This window comes from Truncatella angustata, assembly GCF_020726525.1.
Source record: "Truncatella angustata strain MPI-SDFR-AT-0073 chromosome Unknown BKA67scaffold_8, whole genome shotgun sequence".
NCBI classification, from domain to species: domain Eukaryota; kingdom Fungi; phylum Ascomycota; class Sordariomycetes; order Amphisphaeriales; family Sporocadaceae; genus Truncatella; species Truncatella angustata.
Genome location: NW_025763388.1, coordinates 2,385,895 through 2,408,056, shown reverse-complemented (window position 1 = coordinate 2,408,056; position 22,162 = coordinate 2,385,895). Strand labels below are relative to the sequence as shown.

The 22,162-nt window shown below is 51.2% G+C and overlaps 9 protein-coding genes across 9 annotated transcripts; 3 read left to right on the top strand and 6 right to left on the bottom strand.

The window, feature by feature from the left end:
- Positions 1–2,118: 2,118 nt before the first annotated feature.
- Positions 2,119–4,494, bottom strand: BKA67DRAFT_579316 (uncharacterized protein). Its single transcript, XM_046103765.1, has 5 exons — positions 4,473–4,494; positions 4,184–4,225; positions 3,978–4,116; positions 3,345–3,924; positions 2,119–3,201 (listed from the first exon to the last, which is right to left on the bottom strand). The coding sequence occupies exons 3-5, from the start codon at positions 4,110–4,112 to the stop codon at positions 2,471–2,473; spliced, it is 1,446 nt and encodes a 481-aa protein (XP_045954573.1). The 5' UTR covers positions 4,113–4,116; positions 4,184–4,225; positions 4,473–4,494; the 3' UTR covers positions 2,119–2,470.
- A 770-nt stretch (positions 4,495–5,264) lies between these two features.
- BKA67DRAFT_579305 (protein transport protein SEC13) lies at positions 5,265–7,075 on the top strand. Its single transcript, XM_046103764.1, has 3 exons — positions 5,265–5,534; positions 5,638–5,676; positions 5,778–7,075. Exons 1-3 carry the CDS (start codon positions 5,532–5,534, stop codon positions 6,642–6,644), a joined length of 909 nt encoding a protein of 302 aa, XP_045954572.1. The 5' UTR covers positions 5,265–5,531; the 3' UTR covers positions 6,645–7,075.
- Positions 7,076–7,633: 558 nt separating this feature from the next.
- On the bottom strand, positions 7,634–8,824 carry BKA67DRAFT_649705 (uncharacterized protein; the record flags this gene model as incomplete). Its single annotated transcript, XM_046106023.1, has 5 exons — positions 8,541–8,824; positions 8,361–8,397; positions 8,239–8,318; positions 7,916–8,201; positions 7,634–7,855 (listed from the first exon to the last, which is right to left on the bottom strand). The coding sequence occupies exons 1-5, from the start codon at positions 8,549–8,551 to the stop codon at positions 7,634–7,636; spliced, it is 636 nt and encodes a 211-aa protein (XP_045954571.1). The 5' UTR covers positions 8,552–8,824.
- Positions 8,825–9,631: 807 nt separating this feature from the next.
- Positions 9,632–11,891, bottom strand: BKA67DRAFT_579301 (glucose sorbosone dehydrogenase). Its single transcript, XM_046103763.1, has 3 exons — positions 11,087–11,891; positions 10,303–11,038; positions 9,632–10,247 (listed from the first exon to the last, which is right to left on the bottom strand). Exons 1-3 carry the CDS (start codon positions 11,390–11,392, stop codon positions 9,793–9,795), a joined length of 1,497 nt encoding a protein of 498 aa, XP_045954570.1. The 5' UTR covers positions 11,393–11,891; the 3' UTR covers positions 9,632–9,792.
- Positions 11,490–11,951, top strand: BKA67DRAFT_539882 (uncharacterized protein; the record flags this gene model as incomplete). The annotated part of the gene is made up of 1 exon (XM_046100704.1): positions 11,490–11,951. One exon carries the CDS (start codon positions 11,490–11,492, stop codon positions 11,949–11,951), a length of 462 nt encoding a protein of 153 aa, XP_045954569.1.
- Positions 11,952–12,302: 351 nt separating this feature from the next.
- BKA67DRAFT_649703 (uncharacterized protein) lies at positions 12,303–13,749 on the bottom strand (the record flags this gene model as incomplete). Its single annotated transcript, XM_046106022.1, has 6 exons — positions 13,663–13,749; positions 13,209–13,472; positions 12,871–13,036; positions 12,711–12,768; positions 12,410–12,650; positions 12,303–12,365 (listed from the first exon to the last, which is right to left on the bottom strand). Exons 1-6 carry the CDS (start codon positions 13,708–13,710, stop codon positions 12,303–12,305), a joined length of 840 nt encoding a protein of 279 aa, XP_045954568.1. The 5' UTR covers positions 13,711–13,749.
- A 2,476-nt stretch (positions 13,750–16,225) lies between these two features.
- BKA67DRAFT_683383 (FAD dependent oxidoreductase) lies at positions 16,226–18,075 on the top strand (the record flags this gene model as incomplete). Its single annotated transcript, XM_046108968.1, has 4 exons — positions 16,226–16,469; positions 16,535–16,880; positions 16,937–17,468; positions 17,523–18,075. The coding sequence occupies 4 exons, from the start codon at positions 16,226–16,228 to the stop codon at positions 17,739–17,741; spliced, it is 1,341 nt and encodes a 446-aa protein (XP_045954567.1). The 3' UTR covers positions 17,742–18,075.
- Positions 17,811–19,334, bottom strand: BKA67DRAFT_404341 (uncharacterized protein). The gene has a single exon (XM_046096716.1). The coding sequence runs from the start codon at positions 19,058–19,060 to the stop codon at positions 18,119–18,121; it is 942 nt and encodes a 313-aa protein (XP_045954566.1). The 5' UTR covers positions 19,061–19,334; the 3' UTR covers positions 17,811–18,118.
- BKA67DRAFT_579290 (stress response protein Whi2) lies at positions 19,249–20,834 on the bottom strand. The gene is made up of 4 exons (XM_046103762.1): positions 20,709–20,834; positions 20,507–20,642; positions 19,992–20,338; positions 19,249–19,940 (listed from the first exon to the last, which is right to left on the bottom strand). Exons 1-4 carry the CDS (start codon positions 20,717–20,719, stop codon positions 19,655–19,657), a joined length of 780 nt encoding a protein of 259 aa, XP_045954565.1. The 5' UTR covers positions 20,720–20,834; the 3' UTR covers positions 19,249–19,654.
- Positions 20,835–22,162: the final 1,328 nt, after the last annotated feature.

Sequence of the window (22,162 nt, the reverse complement as noted above, 5' to 3'; positions counted from 1 at the left end):
GCACTTTGAATGAGATGTGGAACTGTAGGATTGGCGGTCCTTCGGTGAAAAGCTCTGGAGACAGGCGAATCTGCGTCCTCGAGCACGCGAAGAGTAAAACTGACTGTGTCTGTACCGTGGCTACCGTTGTCCCGCTCCCGATGTTCTTTGGGTCTTAGAAAATCCATACACATATGATCTTCCTTATGCTCAGCATATGGGTCGTTCGGTGTTATGCCCGCTTCAAGTACGGCGATCTTAACACGTCGCTGTTTCCTATCTCGGACGTGTCTGGATTCGTGGCCGCCAACAGCCCAGTGAGGTCACTCGATATTTTGAACCGATGTTCAGATGAAGCTTCTTCGTTGCTACCCTAGTCCAAAATCAAAGCCCAAAAAGTAGGGAACGTAAACACAGCTGACCCTTGTAGCATGGTAATTCCATCGGAAGCCAGGACCGATGTTGATGCCCTGCGATAAATCTTTGTCTTCTGAGTCATGTACCTACCATGAACTGACACCAGAGTTCTAGTTCACGCGTAGTGTTCAACTTGAATGTGCCGAGTGTCGTCCTCAATAGATCAAAGAACTACCTCGGCAGGCAGACCAGAGTCAAGGTTGTCATGGTGTTTTTGGCTGGAGGACTCGGCTTCAGGTTGTGCTGTCAGATATCCCTTTAACTTGAGGGGCGGTGACCCTCATGGACTGAGTAGGCTGGCCCGGTATCCATCGTGGTGCATGATCAGCACAATAAGCGGAGTCACTGGTCTCACACTGATGACAATCTGTACAGGCGCATTCTTCGATCAAGTATGAGGGCAACTTACTTGTTTGCTCAGATTCTAACCTACTTACGCACCACATAGCAATATCCACCAGATTCTGCACATGTATCTGTCTTCTCATAGTCGTCTGCCAGCCCGCTAATACCATTACGGCTAACGCTCCAACGGATCTTTGCCTATGACGTCCACGCCCAGCCATGACTGAAACAGCAGCCTTTAGCACGGCGTTGATGGTGACGATGCCTTGCAATGTGTGGACTCTTTGAAGGTAGTGGATCGGGTACAATAGTCACTGTTGTCATTCTGGTTTAGAGTCCTGCGTCTTGTGTTTTTCAAGGCTTTGGTTCGACTAGCTGTCTCGCTCGTTCGTAGATCTCGCGACGCCCGGCTGTATAAGTTCGGTGCTGTTCTCTCTCCTTCATAAACACATCTTTTAATTCGAGGTTGGCCGCGACATATTACTCATACACATCGAAATCATACCATATTGGAGAAAACCGGGTGTGTTCTGGATGCTTGCCGGGACGGATAATATAAAGCAGCTCTTCGATGCAAACCCCAAACATATCTGCAGGCTCAAGAGTCTGTGTCACACTTGATAGATCATATGAAGCATCTATATAGTCAACTGATGATCGAGTATAGTGATGGATCTTACCATGATGTGCAACTGTACAGTCGAAAAGCTTTCATAGTCCTACGCCAATCCTGGGTATACGAATACGGAGAGGTCCGGACGTGCGATTCCCATACGAATTGGTCGAAGGTACTGCGGAAGCGGAGTAAGATGGAATCCAGGTCAAAAGGTAACATACTATATGTCATGTTTGATAGCAGCAGCATTCCTGACTCTGGATCTAATTGAAGGATTACCTGTCAGTTTCATCGGGCCGAAGCTGTCCCGCCAGGACTGAGGCTTTTCCTTACTGCATAGCAAGCAAGCTGTACGCAGCAACATCGTGATGCCCTGATATCAGACTGGGCGGGTCAATCGTTTTAGTGAATACGGGGAAAACATGGAGGTCTTTCGGAATTCGACTAAATGTGCTCTAGGTAGATCTGCTCGGGGAAAATATTGGCGAAGTTGAATTGACAACAAGGGCGTTTCCTCGAACTGCTCTTGAGTGTCGATGAATGCAAACGCGGGTTTCTGATTGTCATCAGAATTGGTGAATCGAAATCAGATTCAAGTGGGTTTTCTCTGGAAATGGCCTTCGGGAACAATCAATTAGAAAATTGTTGACACCCAGCTTTGTTACCACACAGGTAGTCAGCCCGGCCAGCTTAATCCTGGATCTGGCTTTTCCGATCATGCAAGCCTTTTTATGATTTTTTTTTTAATTCTTTTTTAGTGATCCTGTTCCAGAAGAGTTTACAGCAAGTGCTTTTTGTGCTAATTATCCTATGGGACTTTTTCAAAGTACTACCAATACAAAAATTAGAAATTGGTCAGCCAGGGTATCATTGCGAAAACTCGAAATCGACAAACTCGTCGTAAACCCCGCGACATTTTCTCAAACCAGTATCAATTACAGTCGTCATCAGCGCGACATTTCCTTAAACCAGACTTAATCACGCTCGTCATCAGCGCAATATTTCCTCAAACCAGATTCAACCGCGCTTATCATCAGCGTCGGCATCCTCCACGAAGGCCATCGAAATCAAAAAATTTCGTGGTAAACCCCACGACATTTCCTCAATCCAGATTTAATCACGCTCATCATCAGCGTTGGGATCCTCCACAGAAGCCGGCTTGCCGACAGCCTTGCCTTTTCCCTTGCCCTTGCCCTTGCTACTAGAACCGCCTTGGGTGTTCTCCTCATTACCAGCAGTAGTGGGAGTGTATGCCTCAACAAGAGAATTGTCTCGGATGACAACCTCCTGGTTGGCGATTCGGCGCATCAGATCAACGAAGTTGGATTTTCGAAATTTCTCCGAATCGTTGTCAGCAACAGCGCTGACGAGCTGCTGAGCGACACGAGCCAGATCCGAAGCGTCGAGAGGGCGGTCAAGAGGGTGGTCAAGAGGGTGGTCAAGCGGGTGGTCAAGAGTGCGGTTGAGAGGGCGGTTGTTGGTGGCGCTGGTTGCCTCGTTACCAGCCTTCCTAGCCCCAGCCTTCTTAGCCATGGCCAATCTCTCCTTCTCCTGTCTCTGAGCGTCCAAGAGCTCCATAGTTGCAGCGAATGCATCTCCGTGCGATCCGTACTTCTCCAGATTACGCTGGATATCGGCCTGGATCTTCTGTGCACGTTGTTGCTCGCGTCTGGTTACCTCGGGTAGAAACTCAGGCTCTATGAACTCGACCGGCGGCAAGCCATGGGCTATACGATCCTGGTTCATCAGGTCGTGAGCCTCTCTTTCACTCTCAATGGCCACCCACTCATTCATGGCTTCATCAAAAGATGCCTGCCAAGCGGCGGCCGACTCCTTGAAAAGAGCTTAATCGTAACCAAGTCAGCAGAAGTACGACGGAATGTGTGACACACCAAGCAGACAGGAAGCAATCATCAACCGTGATGTATCACGGGGATGTGAGGAACTGTCAAGTACATGACTGAACGTGACGAGAGTGCAAACTTACGGTCTTGATGGACAGTGCCGTCACTCAGTGCAGGAGAGAATGTGCGCTGCCCAGACATGGAATACCCATCGGGTGCATTCATGAGAACCTGCGTGCGTTGCTGGTCTGGTAGGAAGGCGGGCTGACGGCCGATGGGAGGTGCGAAACGCTGACCGCCGAACGGTGCAGACAAAGCGGGCGGTGCAGGCAGGGTAGGGCGAAACAGACCCGGTGGTGCAGGCAGGGCGGGGCGGAACAGCCCGGGAAGTGCAGACGAGCCAGGCGCTGGAGCCATCTGGCGTACACCAGCACCAGCAGCAGCATGGTCCAAGGCAGCTTGCTGCATGGTGGGGTCGGCGGTATACAGGTTGCCTCCATTGTGACGTCTGAGGAAGTCACTATAGTCGTCGACAAAGGCCTGAGGGCTGTGACGAGCGGGAGGAGCGGGAGTGAGAAGACCACGTTGATGAGACATGGGGGCTGGACTGGCGGATCGCGGATCAAGATCATCCAGACCCATACGGGCCATTTGCTCCTGAGCGAACTGTGCTTCAGCCAGCTGTTGATGGCCGGCATTGTTCTGACCACTATGGAACGAAGCCTACCAGGTGGTTAGTGATTGCAGTCCTATCCTAAGTAGGGGTTTTCACTTACAGCCTGACGAGCAGCCTCCTGGTCAGCAAGTCGGTGATGCAAAAGCTGAGCAGAGAAGGGAGACGAATCCCGATCTAGGTGGTTCTGCAAGGCCTTTGGGGCATTGGAAGCACCCGGCTTGGAGTGATCGCCCATTGTGCTAACCAAAAAAGAAAAAGAGCAAAAGTTAATGCCGGTCGTTACGATATGGAGGCTTGGAGGGTAACTCACTCGTGATGGTGTTTTGGTACAAGATGTGTGTACAGTACCTGTGGAAAACTGACTCAACACGACAGCCTTGATTAGAAAAGATTCGATGGGTGAAGGGGAAACAAGATTCGATGGATGAAGGGGAACAAGATGCGCTGGATGAAGGGGAAACAAGGTTCGATGGGTGAATAAAGCGGCAAATGTTGGACTGCTTAAATGTATGCAGTCACGAAAATGAAGGTGAGGGAACAGAAAGAAGAAGAATAGAAAAAGGACTCAAGAAGAAGATGTAGGATTTCTACTCACGTTGGGATACGATTGAGTGATGATGACAATCGGGTTGGTTGAATGTGAATGTGATGGTCGATTATCTGTGGCCGTGCGTTGTGACTATAAGCACATGGTTAGTGACTTCAGCCCCACGTCGATTATTTCCTTGACGGAAAACAAAGAACCAAAAATAAAAATAAAAAAGCAGCGCCTTGTTTTGGTGGTTCAGTTGAAGATGTAGTTTGGAGCTGTAGACGCGCCTGCTAAATAGGGAGGTCGGCGATGACACATATTACAGTATCTGGTAGGAAGGTGATGGTGGTGGTGATCTGAACTTACATGGCTATGAGAATACTAACCTTGGGAAATCAATGCCAGACCGTTGTGACAGTACGGCAGAGCAGAGCGTTCGCAGTAGAGGAGAGCGTTTACCGTAGCCGAGCCGAGAATGGATCATCACATGCGGGGTGCGGCAAGGATGTCAAGGATCAAGAACATTCAAGGATGTCAAACTGGGGAAAAGGTGATGATGTTGATTGGGTATTGATTGACCTTGGCTGGGTCTTCGGTCTTGGGTTTGTTTGATTCCTTGCTAAGGCCTTATCGCGTTTCGCGTCAACGCTAGAGACTTATTGCGTATCTCGCGTATCGCGCCTCGTATTGCTGCTTATCGTCTGGCGTCTTCTCCTTATCGTCTAGCGTCTACTGTGCTATCGCTTGTAGCCGGAGATACTCCGTACGGAGGAACCATGGTGGTCAACGTGGAGGAATCGCGTCGCGGGGTATTGTACATAGAGAAGTAAGTAAGTAAGTAAGTAGGCTGCGCCACACTTGTGGTCTCTGCTGACTCCCGGTCCTTGTCCTGGCTGCTGGATCTCTCTTGTGGCACAGCTACCAATCGTATCGCTCATCAACCGAGTTGCACAAAGCCGTCGAGCTCCTGAACGCTTGGTGTCTGGATTAGTGAACAGGTGTACAACAAGCTCCCATAGCTCGTTATTCACCCATACAATACACCCAGTTCACCCTGAGCCATTCCTAGACTGATACCCAAAAGTTCAAGCCCCTTTCTCGGTTTTTTCCTTTCTCGCAATCATGGTGAGTCGCGTCCTTGACCGCTGTCATCATGTCTTGAGTACCTCGAGCATGAGCATGAGCATGAGCACGACCCTGACCTTCCGCTAACCCATGACAACTGCAGGCGCAAGTCATATCGAATTCCGGTCATGATGACATGATTGTACGTTCCCGTAAACACAACGACACACCCGCCATGCCTGGATATTTGGCTCGGACGCAGAACTGGCCCGTGGAGTAGTGTAGCTAACAACCCTGAAACAGCACGATGCCGTTCTCGATTACTATGGTCGCCGCCTTGCCACCTGCTCCTCCGACAAGACCATCAAGATCTTCGAGATAGAGGGCGAGACACAGCGACTGATCGAGACCTTGAAGGGACATGAAGGCGCGGTCTGGTGTGTCTCCTGGGCACACCCCAAGTACGGTAACATCCTCGCCTCCGCTGGTTACGATGGCAAGGTCTTCATCTGGCGCGAGCAGTCCAACCAGTGGCAGAGAATCTTCGATTTCGCACTGCACAAGGCTTCCGTCAACATGGTTTCGTGGTCCCCGCACGAGTCTGGCTGCCTTCTTGCAGCTGCTTCCTCCGACGGCCACGTCTCAGTCCTCGAGTTCAAGGACAACAACTTCCAACACCAGACCTTCCCCGCACACGGTCTCGGCGTCAACTCCGTCTCCTGGGCCCCGGCCACCACACCTGGCAGCATCGTCTCCTCGGCCCCGCCTAGCCAAGGTGCTCTCACCCAACGCCGATTCGTCAGTGGTGGATGCGACAATCTCCTCAAGATCTGGACGTATGACCCCGCAACACAAGGTTACACGCAAGAGAGTGAGCCTTTGACTGGCCACACGGACTGGGTCCGTGATGTCGCCTGGAGCCCCACTGTTTTGCAAAAGAGCTACATCGCATCCGCTTCTCAGGACAAGACAGTGCGCATCTGGACGAGTGACAGCGCCAGCCAGGGCCAGTGGTCCAGCAAGGTTCTCAACTTCGACGCAGTTGTGTGGCGCGTCAGCTGGAGTTTGAGCGGCAACGTTCTCGCAGTCAGTGGTGGCGATAACAAGGTCTCGCTGTGGAAGGAGAATCTGCGTGGCGAGTGGGAGTGTGTCAAGACAATGGAAGAGTAGGGCCGCCGATCTACATTTCTTACTCAAGGCTTTCTACGTGAAAGCTACGTCCCGGCCCAGGCCATCCAACCTGATGTTGAGCCTGTACCGAAGCTCAATTTCCAAGCAATAGAGGCTTACAAAGATGTTAAGCGTATGGCGATTGCAGGAGCGAAGTTGGCTGGTAAGCCTCTGCCTGGCTGGGCCTTATCTCCGCCTTGATGGCAAGAGCAATGATACTTTTGGAGTTACGGTTGCATGCGATCATGGAGGCCTAAAAGTTGAGAAACTAAACGAGCCAGCGATACTCGATAGAGATATCTTGATAGACAACAACTTCTTGTAAACATGGGTGTTTTTTTTTCTTTTCCTTTTTTTATGCTCATGACATGAACGAGCTGTGATGTATATATCATATTCCAGCATATTTTTAAATGCTCTTCTGAGTCGCCCTTGCACTCGCCAGAAGTGACGGTCGCGGGCAATTGTGTGAAGTCGTGTTCACCCACTCAGCTTGATCTGGCCATTATGGAGCCCACTACAGCCAGTTTCCCTGTGCTTCGTCCCATGGCATGCTACAAGCCTGGTTCGGGGTGTACCCAGATCGTCACACCTCTTCCCACAAGCAAATTGAGCCACTGGCGAAACAACACCCGAGGCAACACTCTGCATAATCATTTGGGTTACAGGCTCCAGAGCCAGCGTGTTTGTTTCTCTATATGACTAGAAGCTAGGTATGTTTTAACGCAGAAATATGTGTGCTCCTAGGGCGTGCGGCACGTCATGTCGTGACACGGCCGTGAGTAGGTCATTGGTACCTTGACACAAAGTATGTCAGGTTCAAAAGAGCTTTTGTTAGCACTTGTGCGGGAGCAGGACTTGGCTTAGCAGGACGGCTAACCTAGGAGACCTCCAACAGAGTTTCTTTTACAACTTAGGTCGGGGTATTCCCAGGTCAAAATGTTTGGGGCTTTTTGGCGTTGCTATACAATTAAATTTCATACACTCGCCTAAGCTCGTGCGGGTTGCACCCCAAGAAGAGAGCAGGTATAATCGGGCTTGGCCATCAGGAGTGTATCCAGGAACTGGTAGCGAACGGAGGCGAATGTAATAGATGGCCAGTTGACTGTACTATGTGCGACATATCCGATTCTGAATAGTCGCACATATGTGTCTATGATCACTGCACTTTGCCATTCAACAATAACTGCATTACAAGACATGCGAGTAATCTAAATGAGCGTTGTTTTCTGCTTCGGTGGCTAGATTCCCATTGGTTCTCTGTTACCAACCCAGAGCACAAACATGCCTTTATGTCTGTAAATATCGTGCGACTCGCAAATTTGAAGTATGAGGCCAAATACCTCCAGACTTCCCGGCATGTATTCAGTTTTTATAAGGGAAAGAGAGAGAGGATTTGAAGACTCAACATCACGCCCACTGCCGCCAAGGCATGTGGTTCTATGATCAAGGTCACCACCAAGGCGAAGATCTGTCTCAAGTACCAGACCCCCAGCAGGAACAATGGATCCACCACTTACTTGTCGGAACATATTTTTATCATCTGCCAACGAGACACTAGCATGCACAAGGTCTAGCAGTTGCTCTGCCTTACCGTAAATCATGAGCTGCCGACAATAATGTTGATCTGCCAGGGAGTCGACTGAGGCCCAGGTCCAGCTCGGTGCTCGATAACTATACGCTTTGGCAGCTAGCCGGTCGTTCGCATGAACATACCACAGGAGGGAGAAGGGTACACTGCCGTTGAAAATGCCTGCGAGATATGTTCAGCATGCACGCTGAGTATACAGTGGACATCTCGCGAGCATGCAACTTCCAGTCACCTCCTCCATCATTTGATTGAATGATACAAATGCTATCAATCCAGAGATACTGAAAGCCGAAATCGTGGCATACCTCAATTGCATCGTGGAAAGCCTTCAGTAGTATCATTTAAGGTACTTTGCCGTCCAATATTTCGCTGTCATTATCGGCAGTGAGCATGAAAAAGATGGGTTATCGCCCAAACAATCACTCAAAGTGGCATAGCCGCTCTGAAGAGGCATATGACCCCGATACACCCACTGCAGCCTTCCATTATCGATCGAGCAGTCTATGCGACGCTTTGGCTGCCGTGGTGGTTCTTGGGATGTTTTTGGCAAGCCATCTTGCGTTGCAAGAACTGTTGAATGTATCCTGCGACACTCCTCATGCTCTCAGATACAAGTACTGAACCACTCATTTGCAGCACACATGGCTTCCTTGCTACCTGTATCAGGCGAAATTATGTATTTCGTCGTCGCACCATCGTCACATACCCTTGAAGGGTGTCTCTTGACATCATTTCGTACCGTTTGTAGAGGTAGTGCTTATACTCTTTGTCGAGACCCGTGTCTTAAGAGCACTGAATAGTATGTGGGGTTGCAGAGTGTGAGTTGGAGTGATGGTCCTTCTCGGATCGACAACCCTACATACGTTTCAGAATAAAAGTAATATTCTGTTTTAAGTGGCGTTAAGAACTGACTTTTATCGTGAGGCTGCTGTTTATAAAGTAGGTCGAGGGAGCATGGACATATTCGACACCAATTGCTGCTTTGTAGAGAGCCATTTGACGCCAGGCCGACAATTCCTGCCAAGTTCTGAAGTGACAATCCAAGCCGTCGGTACTCCTTCATGCAAGCTACAATGATTGTAGCAACCACGGACTTTAGAGTGGCAAGTTCCTAAGGCAGGAGATGGGATCACATTTACGCTAGATGTGAATAGCTTACAATGTCCCATGCGCCAAGGGAGGTAGTGTTGGTTTCAAAGCAACCATCATTGGACGTTGAACAACGCAAACAAACAAACAATCATGCAAGCTTCAACGCACAACAGGAATTGATGCCAAGCGGCGTCTCCTGTCTCCTACAGATGGATACCTTGCTTGTGTAGCCACCGGCTTGCTTGTTAGGCGATGCAACAACATTTACATGAATATTAACATAAGATTGAAGCACAAGGGTGAATGAAGCAGCATTTTCGTGAATATAATTTCTACTGGGTGGATACAGGAGTGTGAATAGATAAGCCATGTCGTTATGTCGAGATCGATAGCGTGATTATACCTGCTCTTCCATCAAAGAGATAACTGCCTTGTAAGTCGTCTGTGTACTTCCCGGATAGGCGCCTAGACATGCGGGAAGGTAATGAGTAACCCGAACCCAGTGGCAGAGCAAGCCAGGACTGTCAACAAGATACCCCACCCACAACTTGTCCCACTTCCAATGTATGCTCTTGCACCCAATGTATGACCGTAGGAACCGGCGTTGTTGCTATTAGTAGCGGAAGGGGTGACAAGTGTACCACTAGTCGTCGCACCACCACCACCACCACCACCACCAGTTGTAACTTCGGCTTGGGCAAGCACGTAAATCTCGCCTGTGGAGTCGGAGCTCATGTAAAGACGTCCCTGAGAATCAAGAGCCAGACCCACAGGTCGGAAGCATGCATCGGGGCAAGCACTGTTATCCGCGTTTGACATGATATACCTCAAGGACTGGTTTGAGTTGGCGGCCTCGACGGGCTGGCCATTGGCGAATGCGATACTTGCCACCATGTACCCAACTGGATTGTCTCTGTCCCCTATCATAAGACAAGTCAATAATTGCAATAGATGCGGCGGGTATATGTCACTTACAGCTACCATGGAACGAGACATAAGCTGTGTTGCCATCAGGTGCGAAAATAATATCAAGTGGTGCCATGTGAGCCTGAAAGGTAAGTCTCGGTGACACACGCTCATCGCTACATGTCGTGTCATTGAGGGACGTATTTTGGCTCTGCGGAAACTGGCTGCCCACTCCTAGAGAGCCGAGGTCAGGAATGTTGGTGTCCCAGAGGGCGAAACAGTCAGGATAGCCGTAGTTGCCGCCTTGGTTCTCTGTTGACCCGTTTAAAAATCCATGATAGTTCATCTCTTCTCCTGGGTTGTCTTGGTGAATGTCGTTTCCATTTCTCTCGATCTGATCGACAGAGTTTTCAACGCTAAAGATGCCACCGGTTGTTGGTTCTTCAGCAATGCCGACCGAGTTCCTGAGTCCCCATCCAAGTCTTGTTCCAGTCGATGCATAGTCAAACGGCCTGTCAGGAAAACTAGTCATATCAAACGCGCGGATCTGGGAGACTCCAGAAGAGATATCTTGCGCACTGTAGTCAACGTTCTCGCCACTACCCCTCGAGACAAGAAGCTGGTTATTCGAGGTCATGAGAAGGGTTCTGGTCACATGTCCAGTGCCACCAAGATTTTGAACCACCGTGCGCGGGCTACCGCTGACAGTACCAGAGCTCGGGTCATAAGTCCAAGCATAGACGTCTTGTGAACTGGAAGCAAACAACGTGTTCCCGTCATTGGAGAATGTGATGCCATGGTTGAGCTGTACCCGTCAGTCGAGTTTCCTAGATCACAAGTCTCGTTGACTCACATCAGAGTGCTCGATAACACTGCTGCTGTCAGCGACTGACAAGCATGTTGTACCATTGTCATTGAAAGTTAGTCTCTGGATGCCTACACCTTGCTGAACGACCAGCAAGTGACCATTGCTATCCCAGATGATGCTTCGCGGCTTTGTCAGCCCGGTGGCCACCAGCTGGGCAATCCAACCTGAGCCGAGAACTGGTGCTGAGTACGACGGTTGCAAGATATTGGAACAATCGTCGGTGGGTTCGGTTGATCCCAAACAGTACAGTAGTGCCGCGCTGGCAACACTGAGCAAGCTCTGCAACTTCATCTTGGAGGGTGCTTCCGGTGGTGAATAAAGCCTAACAAATGGTTTTCTTCCACGCAGCTAATATGTTGAGTGTGGTAATTAGTGTTGTTTACTCAGAATGTTTCTCCTGGCGGTGGCTTTCTTTACAGGCATGGAAGATGCTGTAACATCACTGCTGCTAGCTGGAAATCTTACCACACCAAGATCATGGATTCAGAGAAGTCATGTTTGGCAACAGATATCGACGAAGGAAAGAACGAGACATTGTTCACTGGTAGCGCTTGAATTTGGAATCGAAGAAAGCTACTTGGTAATGGCAAACAAAAACCATCAGCTTGGCGGCGATGCCTTCATGCCGGACACTATTCTGAAACACTTCAAGCCTTCGCGCACCAATCCGATAGTCCCATTGCGACAATCAATGAGGGCGCCGAGCGGCTTAGCAAGCAGCTACCCCGCGACTTCCGGAAGGACATCCGAGACTGTTGGCGAGGTTGGCAAGTTGGGCACATTTCCAAGCTTCAGCCCTTGGCTGATCTTGACTTTTGGAAAGTCCGAGATGAAGATGCCTTGGCAATGACATCATCACGTCCAATCGCGTTGCATTTACTTTCACCCTACCGTGCCCCTTGGGTTGGTACCCACGGTTGCAAGTCACCTTCAATCCAAGCTCCAAATATTCAAGGTAGTCAAATCGACACTTCTGTGCATTATTAAACAATCTTAAGAGTCGAGGCAGTCTGGTCGTAACAATGACATTCAGTCAACAGAGATTAATTACGAAATACGAAAAGTCCCGCCTATCTCCGAATCCCGCCCTGAAATGCGACATCGTTCTCTATTAGCTTGGTAGCCGGGCCCGAGTAAACAGCACCAGACGCTTGTTTTCTTGGGCGACAGACATAATTTCAAAGAGTGAACCATCGTCGTTTCATCCCCCATCACAACAGATGACATATGTTGAACAACCCTTCCCGAGACCTCGGGCTCTGCACTATAAGGTGAAGTCGCAATAATTCAATCATATGAAGCACTGACATCAACATTTGCTTCCTTGCTGGAAGCCATATCGCAGGGTATCCATGGGGCATTATCGAAAGTCTTAGGATACCGTATTTCCAAGATACCGTATATCTGATGAATTATGGCAGAAGGTAGGTTGATTGTGGGAAACCCAAGCCTAATGTCAATCTCCAACGGATCCGTGGAAAACGGTATGTTGTCCGATCCACTAGGACTGACAGTTTGGAGTGATGTCAAAGGCATGCCCAGCATGGTCCTGTTGCACCATGTTTTTACATATGGCTGCATTGGCATGCGCTACAGGTGGCCGATATACTTCTGTGTGTCGATACGACCGAAGAAGAGTGCGGCATTCGGTGTATCTGGCGTGCCAGCTACATGAACCAATTAACTACTATGTAGCTACAAAGAGCTGTTGGACTTGACTGGACCGGGATAGTCACACCAGAAACCATATACACTTGAAGCAATGATACCTTTTCGTGCCATTGCAGCGGGCAGAGTGGAGTAGTTGGAGGCTGTCAGGTTGCGCACATCCCCGAGATCCAGCAAGCCAATGGCGACCTCCTCAATACCAGCATTCGAATCCATGACCAGCCCTACTCCAAACGTAAAATTGCCCGTCACCGGTATGCCTGGGTCCTGGATGCTCGGTATCAAGATGGTATCATTGAAGAAGTCACCACTTGCTCAACTATCGTCGCCGCAGTTGACGTAAAAGCTTCCAGGATCAATGTCTGTGCTTGTTCTGGAGTTGCCCGGATCATCTCAAGACACGTGAGCTTGTAAAACCACACCGGCGTAAGAAACTTACATGATCCTGCGTAAAGATCTTGACTGCACGCTTTGGAACCGGTATCTTAGCCCCTTCTTTAGTAAACCGCAATGTTAGCGATTGTGGAGGTGTTCCAGTGGTCGCACTACAGATGTGCAAGTTGTCGTCCGGAAGGGTTGGGCAAGCATTCGGCAGGATCTTGTAACTTCCTTTGAACTGCAGCGCTGCTAGTGCAGCAGGACCATCGCCACGACTCTGACGGGTTGTCCATAGTGCATAGACTGGCTGCCATATCAGTGGAAGCTAGGCCAGAGTTATGATGGTGCGAAATAGGGTTTCTATAGTTATATATAGGTCGAGAGTTTAGAAGATGGAAACAGTGTTACGGGCATCAATCTTGGAGTGGAGTGTCGCGAGGTGGTTGTTAGGGAAGGACATTCAAGTCCCTATAAGCATTAATATCCTGTTCGATGGGTCCCGTGTCGAGGCTCACTCGACTAGAAATACAGCAAGAGGTCTCGCTGAGAGCCATAAAACACATGTTTGCTTGGATGCATCTTTGATGGATAGTAACCCGAGGTAGATATCCACTGAGCTTCGTCGACGCATTACCGATCATGCACTTTGGGTTGATACAAGAAATTGAGGATCGTCGGAAGAAGGGTGGTAAGCATTGTTTGCTTGAACGCGTGCATAGTGGTGTGTCACTCGTCGCTATTTCGGCGCAAGGGACTTCCAACGGCCAACCCAGAGTAACACACGTTAGATTGGCATGGACAATTATTTTTCGTTTCTGTTCTTTGTTTTCTGATTTCCTTTTTCGATTCTAAGGCTGAAGAGGCTACCGTTCTTAAACACTGAGCAATTTAGAAGTTATCAGGATTTACCACGGCTATGCTACCAGAGTCTTTAGTGAAATTTGAGTGGCGACTGCGAACACATACATCTATAACAAGTAAAGACTTGATGCTTTAGTCATCGGAGTCCTTTCTTCTCGGAAAGTTTACAGTCATCGATGAAAAATATCCCTGCATGTGCCGACGTTTTCTTCTTGGGGTGCATGATAATACAGCGAGACGTAAGCTCTTAAGTCGCACATGCGATACCTGTGAGAATGTTTCCCCCCCAAGGCTCAAGATGCATAGATAGCCCTACCTTTTAGAAGCCATCTCACTACATGACACCCATGCGTGCGTAATTAGGAGCAGTCAGCATGGGCCTAGATGATGCCGTTCGATTTTTAAATATCAGTCCTCATGGACCCGAGTTTCGGACCGTCGCATTGATTTAGCGACTTGTCAAGTACCGAGGCCGAGACGGAGAATAACAACGGACTCAAGATCAAGGTATCCGGCAGCCGTTTTGTCCACTCCGGGTGTAGCAGCCTCCATATGACCTGTCATATCTCCGCCGCAACCGAGGCCGAGGCCGAGCTATCGATCTCCTACAATCAATTGCGACTGGCGTGCATGAGAAGCGACAAAGCTTATACGGTGGGCTCGAGCGATTGCATTCGCTCAGCATGTTCATCAGCTGTTTGTTCTTCACCGTCGCCAGAGTTTCGAACCATATTAACATTGCGTTTGTCTCTAGTGCCAGACAGATGACTGAGGGATCAACGGGACCGTCTTGTACTGGGAATCGCAGAAGAACAGCTGATAGATAGAGACCTGTGTAAGCTTTCTTGTAGCTTTTCAGAGGCAGTGAGTCAAGAATGGAACCCGCGTCGTCTCATCTCGTAGCCAGCGCTGTTCCACGACAATGGAAACACCATACCCAGCAACCGGTCTAGGTTCGATGCTTACGGATTATTGCCCATCCCAAAACATGGGCATTTCAGGGGCAACGTGGAACCGTGTTTTATTGACCTTGGGACCGACCTCGGAGAACCCTGACGGCCGCCCGCCAAGGTTTCCGCAGAATGCGGGTCCCTACGTAATTCGCCCAGGAACCGACCGCTTCACCTTGGGAGTCTCATCATCAGCCCTACATCGTATGTTGTGGGTGCCTTTTCACCGCCTCTGGAAGGACTTTGGAACGCCCGAATCTTGGGTTCTTGAAGATTCCACAATATCGTCACCTGCAGGTGGTGCATTGGATGGCAGGCTAACGCTGCGTGCTGCAAGGGACGACGTGTGAACTTGGGGAATTTCAGTGGACCGGTAACCTGCCTGTCGGTACTAACCGAGGTGCCCCAAGTGGATTCTGTACGCCACTGCCAATGGGAACGAGAGCACATGGATATCCGGGCTACACGGGTGGCCCTGGCACATAATTCGCCCATCTCGAGAGAGCAGGCTTGGTAGATATTCACCGCCATATGATGCTGATGATTCACAGACAAGGTTTTTATTTTCGAGGCTTTGATCTTCTAGATTAGATCAAGGCGATAACGGACGATTCCGTACAGGTTCCGGAGAGGCTGGCTTTGTTTGTTGAACCGTGCGGTTCGCATGGTCTCGGTCTCGTACATCACTGCAAGTGTCACCCAAAGTTGATTTCCAAAAAGTGTTTGTCTTCCGCAACCTCTGTGTTTCCATGTTTCCCGTATCTGTTTTGACTTTTCGCCTTGTACTCTACTGCTATTCCTCATCTCGAACATAGGGAAAGCGGATACGGACGTTGTATCCCAAGCCTGCGACCTGCCCGGGTTTCTTGTCCCACAACCGGTGACTTGTTCCCCGGATCGGCTCTCAATTCTGAGCGTCACACGATATCGCCCATTCCGCAGCGTTGTGATCCCACTTCGTGATTGCTTCACCTCACAAAGGTTGTTTGAATTGTATAAAATGGCAGGGGCCTACCTGTGAATTTGTCATTGATCAATCTCGCAATTGAATTCACTTCAAACACCATCAGTGGTTGAACCAGCGCCGATTCTAGTCTAAACTCAAACGCAGCAAAAAATACTCTTTTTCTTTTCTTCTTCTTTCCCTTCCCAACCACAATTCACATTTTCATCATAGCAATTGCCTTAATTGGGAGATCTCACATCGAGTCGCCAACTACAATAATTTCACATCACTCAAACAATTCCAGCCACCCAAACAGTCAACATGGGATCACAATGCAACTTTCCCGTCACCAATGCCACCGTGCCCTTCTGGCGTACTGATCTCGACGATATTGATAACCATAGCAGCACTGATGAACTTCCTGCAGAGCAGGACATCATCGTCATCGGCGCTGGTTTTGCCGGAGCTGCTTGTGCCTATTACCTCGTCAAGGACAAACCGAACCCACCTAGTATCACAATCCTAGAAGCACGGGAGGCATGCTCTGGTGCCACAGGACGAAATGGTAAGCAGTCACCATTTGTTCACTTAAATTTCTGCGGAAGGTTTAATGCTAATATGGGACGGAAGGCGGACATTGCAGACCCGATCTTCACGCTGGGTTCGCCAACCGGAGAGACACCAAAGGCTTCGCGGCAGCAAATGCAGTCGCCTGCTTCGAGGTAGCCAATCTCAATGCTGTGAGAGGGCTAGTAAAGAAAGAACGTATCGAGTGCAACTTTGAGGAAGTCACGTCCGCCAATGTCTACCTGGATGAGAAGATGGCTATAGATGTGAAACAGAACTTGGTTGAGATGAAGCAGCAAGGATGTCCCACTGCTAAGTTGGTTAAGTACCACGGCATTGAGGATGCAGAGAGAATCTCGGGTGTACGAGGCGCAAAGGCGGTCACGACTTTCCCTGCTGCGACTCTCTGGTGAGTGCTTTGATCTTGATCCTGTTGCACAAATACATGACTGACAAGGATTGGAGGCCTTACAAGTTCATCATGCACCTTCTCAAATGCGCACTTGACAAAGACGTCTATTTGGAGACCAACACGCCCGTCTTTAAGGTCTCAGAATCGGCGGATCGCTACGGATACTGGACCGTGTCCACACAGAGGGGCGACATAAGAGCCAAGCAGGTTGTGTTTGCAACCAATGGTTACACCAGCGGTTTGTTGCCCGAGTACAAACAGGTCATCCACCCGGTTCGTGGCATCTGCAGCCGCATCACTGCCAGTGGAGAGCCGCCTACTCAAGGCAAGCTCAAGTCCATGGTCCAATACTATGGACCAAAATTAGCCGACTACCAGGGCAACTTGTCAGATGGAAGCTTCGTGATCGGCGGCGCATGGTCAAACATGAAGTTCAAGCACCCGGAGCAGTGGCTCGATGTGGTCGACGATTCGCGGTTGCCCCGTGCAGCCGCCACATACTTTCATGGCTTCATGGAGCGAACTTTCATTGGTTGGGACAAGGCTCAGTCCAAAGTTGACAGTACCTGGACTGGTATCATGGGCGTGAGTCGCTGCTCACCACTTCTGGTTCGATGACCATAGCTGACAATATGATAGTACACCGAAGACAACGAGCCGCATATTGGCAAGGTTCCGTCGAAGGAGGGCCTTTACATCTGTGCTGGCTTCAATGGCCATGGTATGCCACTCATCCTGCTCTCCGCCAAGGGCATTGCCAAGATGCTCGAAGAAGACTGCGATTTCTCGAAGACAGGCATTCCTGCCATCTACGAGACATCTAAGTGGCGACTGCAGAAGCCACAGGTTGTAGTTTAGGAGGCGGTGTCGGTTTCCCTGGATTCCACCGCATACCACTCTTCTTCCTTGCCACGAGCCTGGTTTTCAGCAGCGGCTCCTAGCACACGACAACATGCGGCATTGTCCACCATGGCAAATACTGTTCTAGATCGCCCAAAAGCTACACAAGCTTCCAGATACCTCGTTCAGTGCTTCACGCACAATCATTCTGGCACCTCCGTACCAGTTCAGTTTCGACTACTATCGGCTGTTCCACCCACCACCAGGATTCTGGGGAGCAACGGGTATAGAGGAACAGACACGATATAGACATGTATAATAGGGCGAGGTTTGTTTAGGTCCTCACATTGAGACCCGGTTGCTGGCATTCAGGGATAGGTAGCGGCGTTCACGTCTCAAAGTAAATGATTCACTCGCGACCCCCCTCCTAGATTCGTGACACCACCTTGACGTCTCACCCCGCCCCCTGTTGATTTCGCAAAACCCCGAGGGGACTGCACGCAGTCGAGGAAGCCGCCTACCCCCATCTTCTCGTCGAACGCCCAGGTCGTAAAGTAACGCGCACCGAACTCCATCTCCACAAAGGCCCCCTGCCCACCGTACCCGGCGCCCAGCCTCCGCCACATCAGCGAGTGATAACACGCGACGTCCCGGCGGATGCTCTGCACTACGGCCAGGGCCCCGTCGGCGCCGCGGTCCACGCGTCGGAAGGACGCCACGATGTTCGACCTGCCCCCGAGGTAGACGGGCTCCAGCCGGAACCTGCCGCGCGGCAGGGCAGGGCCGGCGGATCTGGCGTCCCCCGGCCTGCGTCCCGACGACGACGACGGCAGCACGATGGAGATCGACTCGACGCCCGGGAACGCGCCGAACACACACGAGGCCGTCGGGGCCCTGGAGATGGCGGTCCCGACGACACCGGCGCTCCCGTAGACGGGCCGCCAGCACCCCACCGCCACGTGCCGCGCGGTCTCGAGCGGCGCGGGCGGCGGCGAGCCCGGGTCCGGGACGTAGAGGACGTCGAGCTCGGGGCGGAAGGGTCTACAGGGGACCATGGCGTGCGCGGCGGGCTCGTGGCGGAATTTGGTTCTTTTCATGGCGTGCTGCCGCGACTCACGGCAGACGTGCATCAGGAGGGGGAAGGCCGTGTCGACCAGCAGCGGTGGGGAGGGGCCTTGGGCTGCATCGTGATGGGGCGGCAGCTCTGAGGGGTGAGCGTCATGGATGGTGGCTGGCTGGGGGAGCTGTAATATGCAGGTTTCCGATATGTCCCCTGGCATGGCGGCGTCCCAGATCATGGCCCGGAGCTCGGTGCACAGCTGCATCAGCGTGAACATTTCTGGGGGGGGAGGGGAGGATGAGTTCGCGGATGCAGACAGATTTGGCAGTGAAGCTTCAGGGATTGGATTGTTTTCATCAAGTCTATGATCTCGCTCTTGAAGAGACCAAGTATGCAAAAACCAAGCATGACATTATCTCATTTGAAGCTGTATACTGATCAATGTTTGAGCTGGAATCAGAAGAGTAGTGCAGCTGCGATACTGGCGGGTGTGGGGGGTACATCATCCCGCATCGCCGGGGCCGTTTTAGTGGCTGCGATGATCTTTGAAAGTCGTCATGGAAAGGGAGGTGCTGGAGCATTGTTTTGGACTACCACAGACCACGATATGCCTTCAGTTCGTCTTGGTACGTAATGGGTCGGTGCACATCTCGAAGAGCAAAGTGCATCTCGTGACAAGGAAATGGTATAGACAAACAAGAAATTTAAAACGTTCGCCTAGTGTATCTCCAAAAGCGAAACTCAAGTATTAACAAATGGGAATCCCAAACGCAAGCAAAGCCTGTCCTGAGCTGGACGGCGAATCTTGTGCCGCTGAACAAATTAATAGCAATCATCACGATGTTTTCCTTACCGCCGTTCCACCCAGCCATCAGCGCAGTCCGATGACACTCATCTCGAGCGTCCACACTCTGCGAATCCAGACCTTCAATGTGCCATCAATGCCTTCCACGTCTGCCAGGTCGACTCCTTCCCACCAGCAACGGCGGGCTGGTTTTCGCCAGAAAAGAAGCAGCTTTTGGGCCATGCCGACCGCATTGTTACCAATGTCGTTACCACGGATGTCGCTGCGTAACCTGGCGAGAGCAAGACTGCATACGACAGCTTTGTTGGGCTCTCCAGCTCGGTGGCCCCATCTGTCATCGTGGTTGAAACCGCTGCAGCCAAGTTATTAGTGCAAGGTTTTGGTGTGGTGTAAGGTGACTTACCCAGCCGTGAGCATCTCAATCAGATGGGCTTCGGTGGTACCTGGCTCGTCACTCCTCTTGAGCCCGGAGAAGATGCCGTCTTGCCTCAGAAGAGCCCTTGCGGCGGCTCTCTTGACCTCGATCATCTCCTTGTGCTCAATATCTGCCCGAGGTGGGATGACGTAGAAATCAAGATCTTCTCTAAGGACAATGATTCCCGCACGCTTGCTGGTATCGTCTCTTCCTCCGAGAGAATCAATCGGCGCAACTCCTCCATCGGGAGAGGAATTAGGGGAAGTTTCAGTGGGGATAGATTGGGCGACGTTGCGGAAGAAGTCTAGCATGTATTGGAGGGATGCAGGGTCATACTGGGATGCAAGGTCAGTGAGATGTATATCAATATTTGAGAGCAAGTTGCGCGTGGTAGATGAACGGGGGAGGCTTGTGTTGCTGGTTGGGCTTGCGACCATGCGGGCAGGAGTTGTTGGGGGAATGGCCCGAGTGACAAGACCACCGTGATTGTGCTGGGTACTAACATCAACTTGAACCGCGTCACCGTCGGCGAAGCCGCCCATGTGGCCTTCTGGGAATAGCCCATTGGGGAAGAGTGACAGGAGGACAAATTCAGGCAACGTCAGGAGCTCATCCCGGGACAGCACGAAGCGGGTGCCCCTACAGAGTGATTGTGTGAGTACATGGATATCAGCTAGTTGGGGGGCATGTTTTGACGTGTCTTACCGCAAGTCCATTGTGATGGTCTCATCTGCACCAACATCTGTGTGCCTGTTAGCGACCCGCTGCGGCCCAGACCGTGTGAACGTTCAGGCAGTACGAAGCTTACCTCCGATAGCATTGATGGACGGTCCTCCTTGCTGTACCTGAGTAATGATACTCGAGGCTCCTCCGGCGGCAGCCATGATATAGGTGAAAGCCGAGAGCGGACTGTATCCTTCCTCGTATGCAGGCGGTGGCTCGTTGGGGTCGTCACTGTCCTGACCTGGTGGCCCTGGTTTGTTGTCCTGCGGTAGTGCACGTTTTGTCTCGGCTACGGCGTTCTGAAGAGCGGAAGAGGACGGAGACGCTGACTGCGCGGAAAGGCTCGAGGTCGGCGGGGCGTATGCTGGCGCTGCAGTCGCGGACGATGCTGCGACTTGTCTGGAGGGTGCCTCTTTCGTGCAAGTGGTTGGGCGCTCAAAGTGGTCGTCGGCGAGATCCTCAGCGGATGCGTATTCGTAGAGACTCGAAAAGGGCGGAGGTGGCGGTCGCGCAGTGGCAAAGGAGCACGGGTACGAGGTCGATGCAGAGGGTCCAGAGGCTCCAGATGCAGGTGCGGCGTAGGGATAACGAGGTGGAGGCGAGCGTCCGCGATCGAGTTGGTGATGGCCAATGTGGGCGTCTACGTCTGTGTCTTCTGCAGCGTTCGTGTGGCCGAGTTCGAGCTCTGAGGCGCGGGATTGTCGGTCGGCAGTGGTGGGCTCAGACTGCCGGATGATGTCGTCCCGTGAGCCTGGCAACGTGGTGGTTGCGTTGGAATCTGTGAGTGACGCCGTGGTCGAGGTTGTTTAGGGTTGCGACCGGGGAGGCGGTATGGCATGTAAGGTGATGATGGGAGTCTGGGGGACGAGGCGTTCTAGAACGGTGACGGCGCCTCGACCGATTGGTTGTTCCGTGGTAGCAACGGAGATTGCTGCCAGCAAGAGGTCGGTGATTGCTGGAGAGACTCTCAATCTATCGACAGGCCACTCGAGGGGACGCCACGGGTGAATGTCGGCGCAAAAGAAGAAGCAACGCCTGCAGGTATTCTGTTCTTTCCGTGGACCAAAGCAGACCGAAGCGAAGCGAAGCGAAGGAATGAATGAATATGTTGCCGTCCGTCCAGTTCGATTGGGATCGAGTCCAATGCCAATGTCAATGTTGTTTTCCCTGATCTAACCTTGGGCCGGACCCATCGCAATCTATCCCGTCTGCGCGCCAGCTCCAGCTTATTTTAGCAGCGCCAATGTACCTCGTTGCGCTATTCCGCCGCCAGAACGGCCCCTCTGGTACTTTGCGGCGGCCAAGTATCGCGCTAACATCTTGGAAGCACTGGCTCCCCTCCCCTCCTAGACCCCCTAGCCCCAGCGCCTTTACTGGACCGCTAAGCGCCCGCTGCATCTCAGCAACATTTAACAGACACATTACGGAGCAACTGA

Bases quoted from the DNA above. Each gene is read 5' to 3' on its own strand.
- BKA67DRAFT_579290 (XM_046103762.1), bottom strand. The intron at 20,339-20,506 runs GTTAGTACCCAG...CTTGCATCCCAG, and splicing joins GTGACGCGGTTCAAGTTGAT to TATGACCCTGCATCCCTCCA. The intron at 19,941-19,991 runs GTAAGTCACCTT...ACTTGGCTGCAG, and splicing joins ATTGAGATGCTCACGGCTGG to CGGTTTCAACCACGATGACA.
- BKA67DRAFT_579305 (XM_046103764.1), top strand. The intron at 5,677-5,777 runs GTACGTTCCCGT...ACCCTGAAACAG, and splicing joins CCGGTCATGATGACATGATT to CACGATGCCGTTCTCGATTA.
- BKA67DRAFT_404341 (XM_046096716.1), bottom strand. From the start codon at position 19,060: ATGTTCACGCTGATGCAGCTGTGCACCGAGCTCCGGGCCATGATCTGG.
- BKA67DRAFT_579301 (XM_046103763.1), bottom strand. From the start codon at position 11,392: ATGAAGTTGCAGAGCTTGCTCAGTGTTGCCAGCGCGGCACTACTGTAC. The intron at 11,039-11,086 runs GTGAGTCAACGA...TGACGGGTACAG, and splicing joins GTGTTATCGAGCACTCTGAT to CTCAACCATGGCATCACATT. The intron at 10,248-10,302 runs GTAAGTGACATA...GTCTTATGATAG, and splicing joins TGTCTCGTTCCATGGTAGCT to GGGACAGAGACAATCCAGTT.
- BKA67DRAFT_579316 (XM_046103765.1), bottom strand. From the start codon at position 4,112: ATGGGCGATCACTCCAAGCCGGGTGCTTCCAATGCCCCAAAGGCCTTG. The intron at 3,925-3,977 runs GTAAGTGAAAAC...ACCACCTGGTAG, and splicing joins AGGAGGCTGCTCGTCAGGCT to GCTTCGTTCCATAGTGGTCA. The intron at 3,202-3,344 runs GTAAGTTTGCAC...GTTACGATTAAG, and splicing joins CGGCACTGTCCATCAAGACC to CTCTTTTCAAGGAGTCGGCC.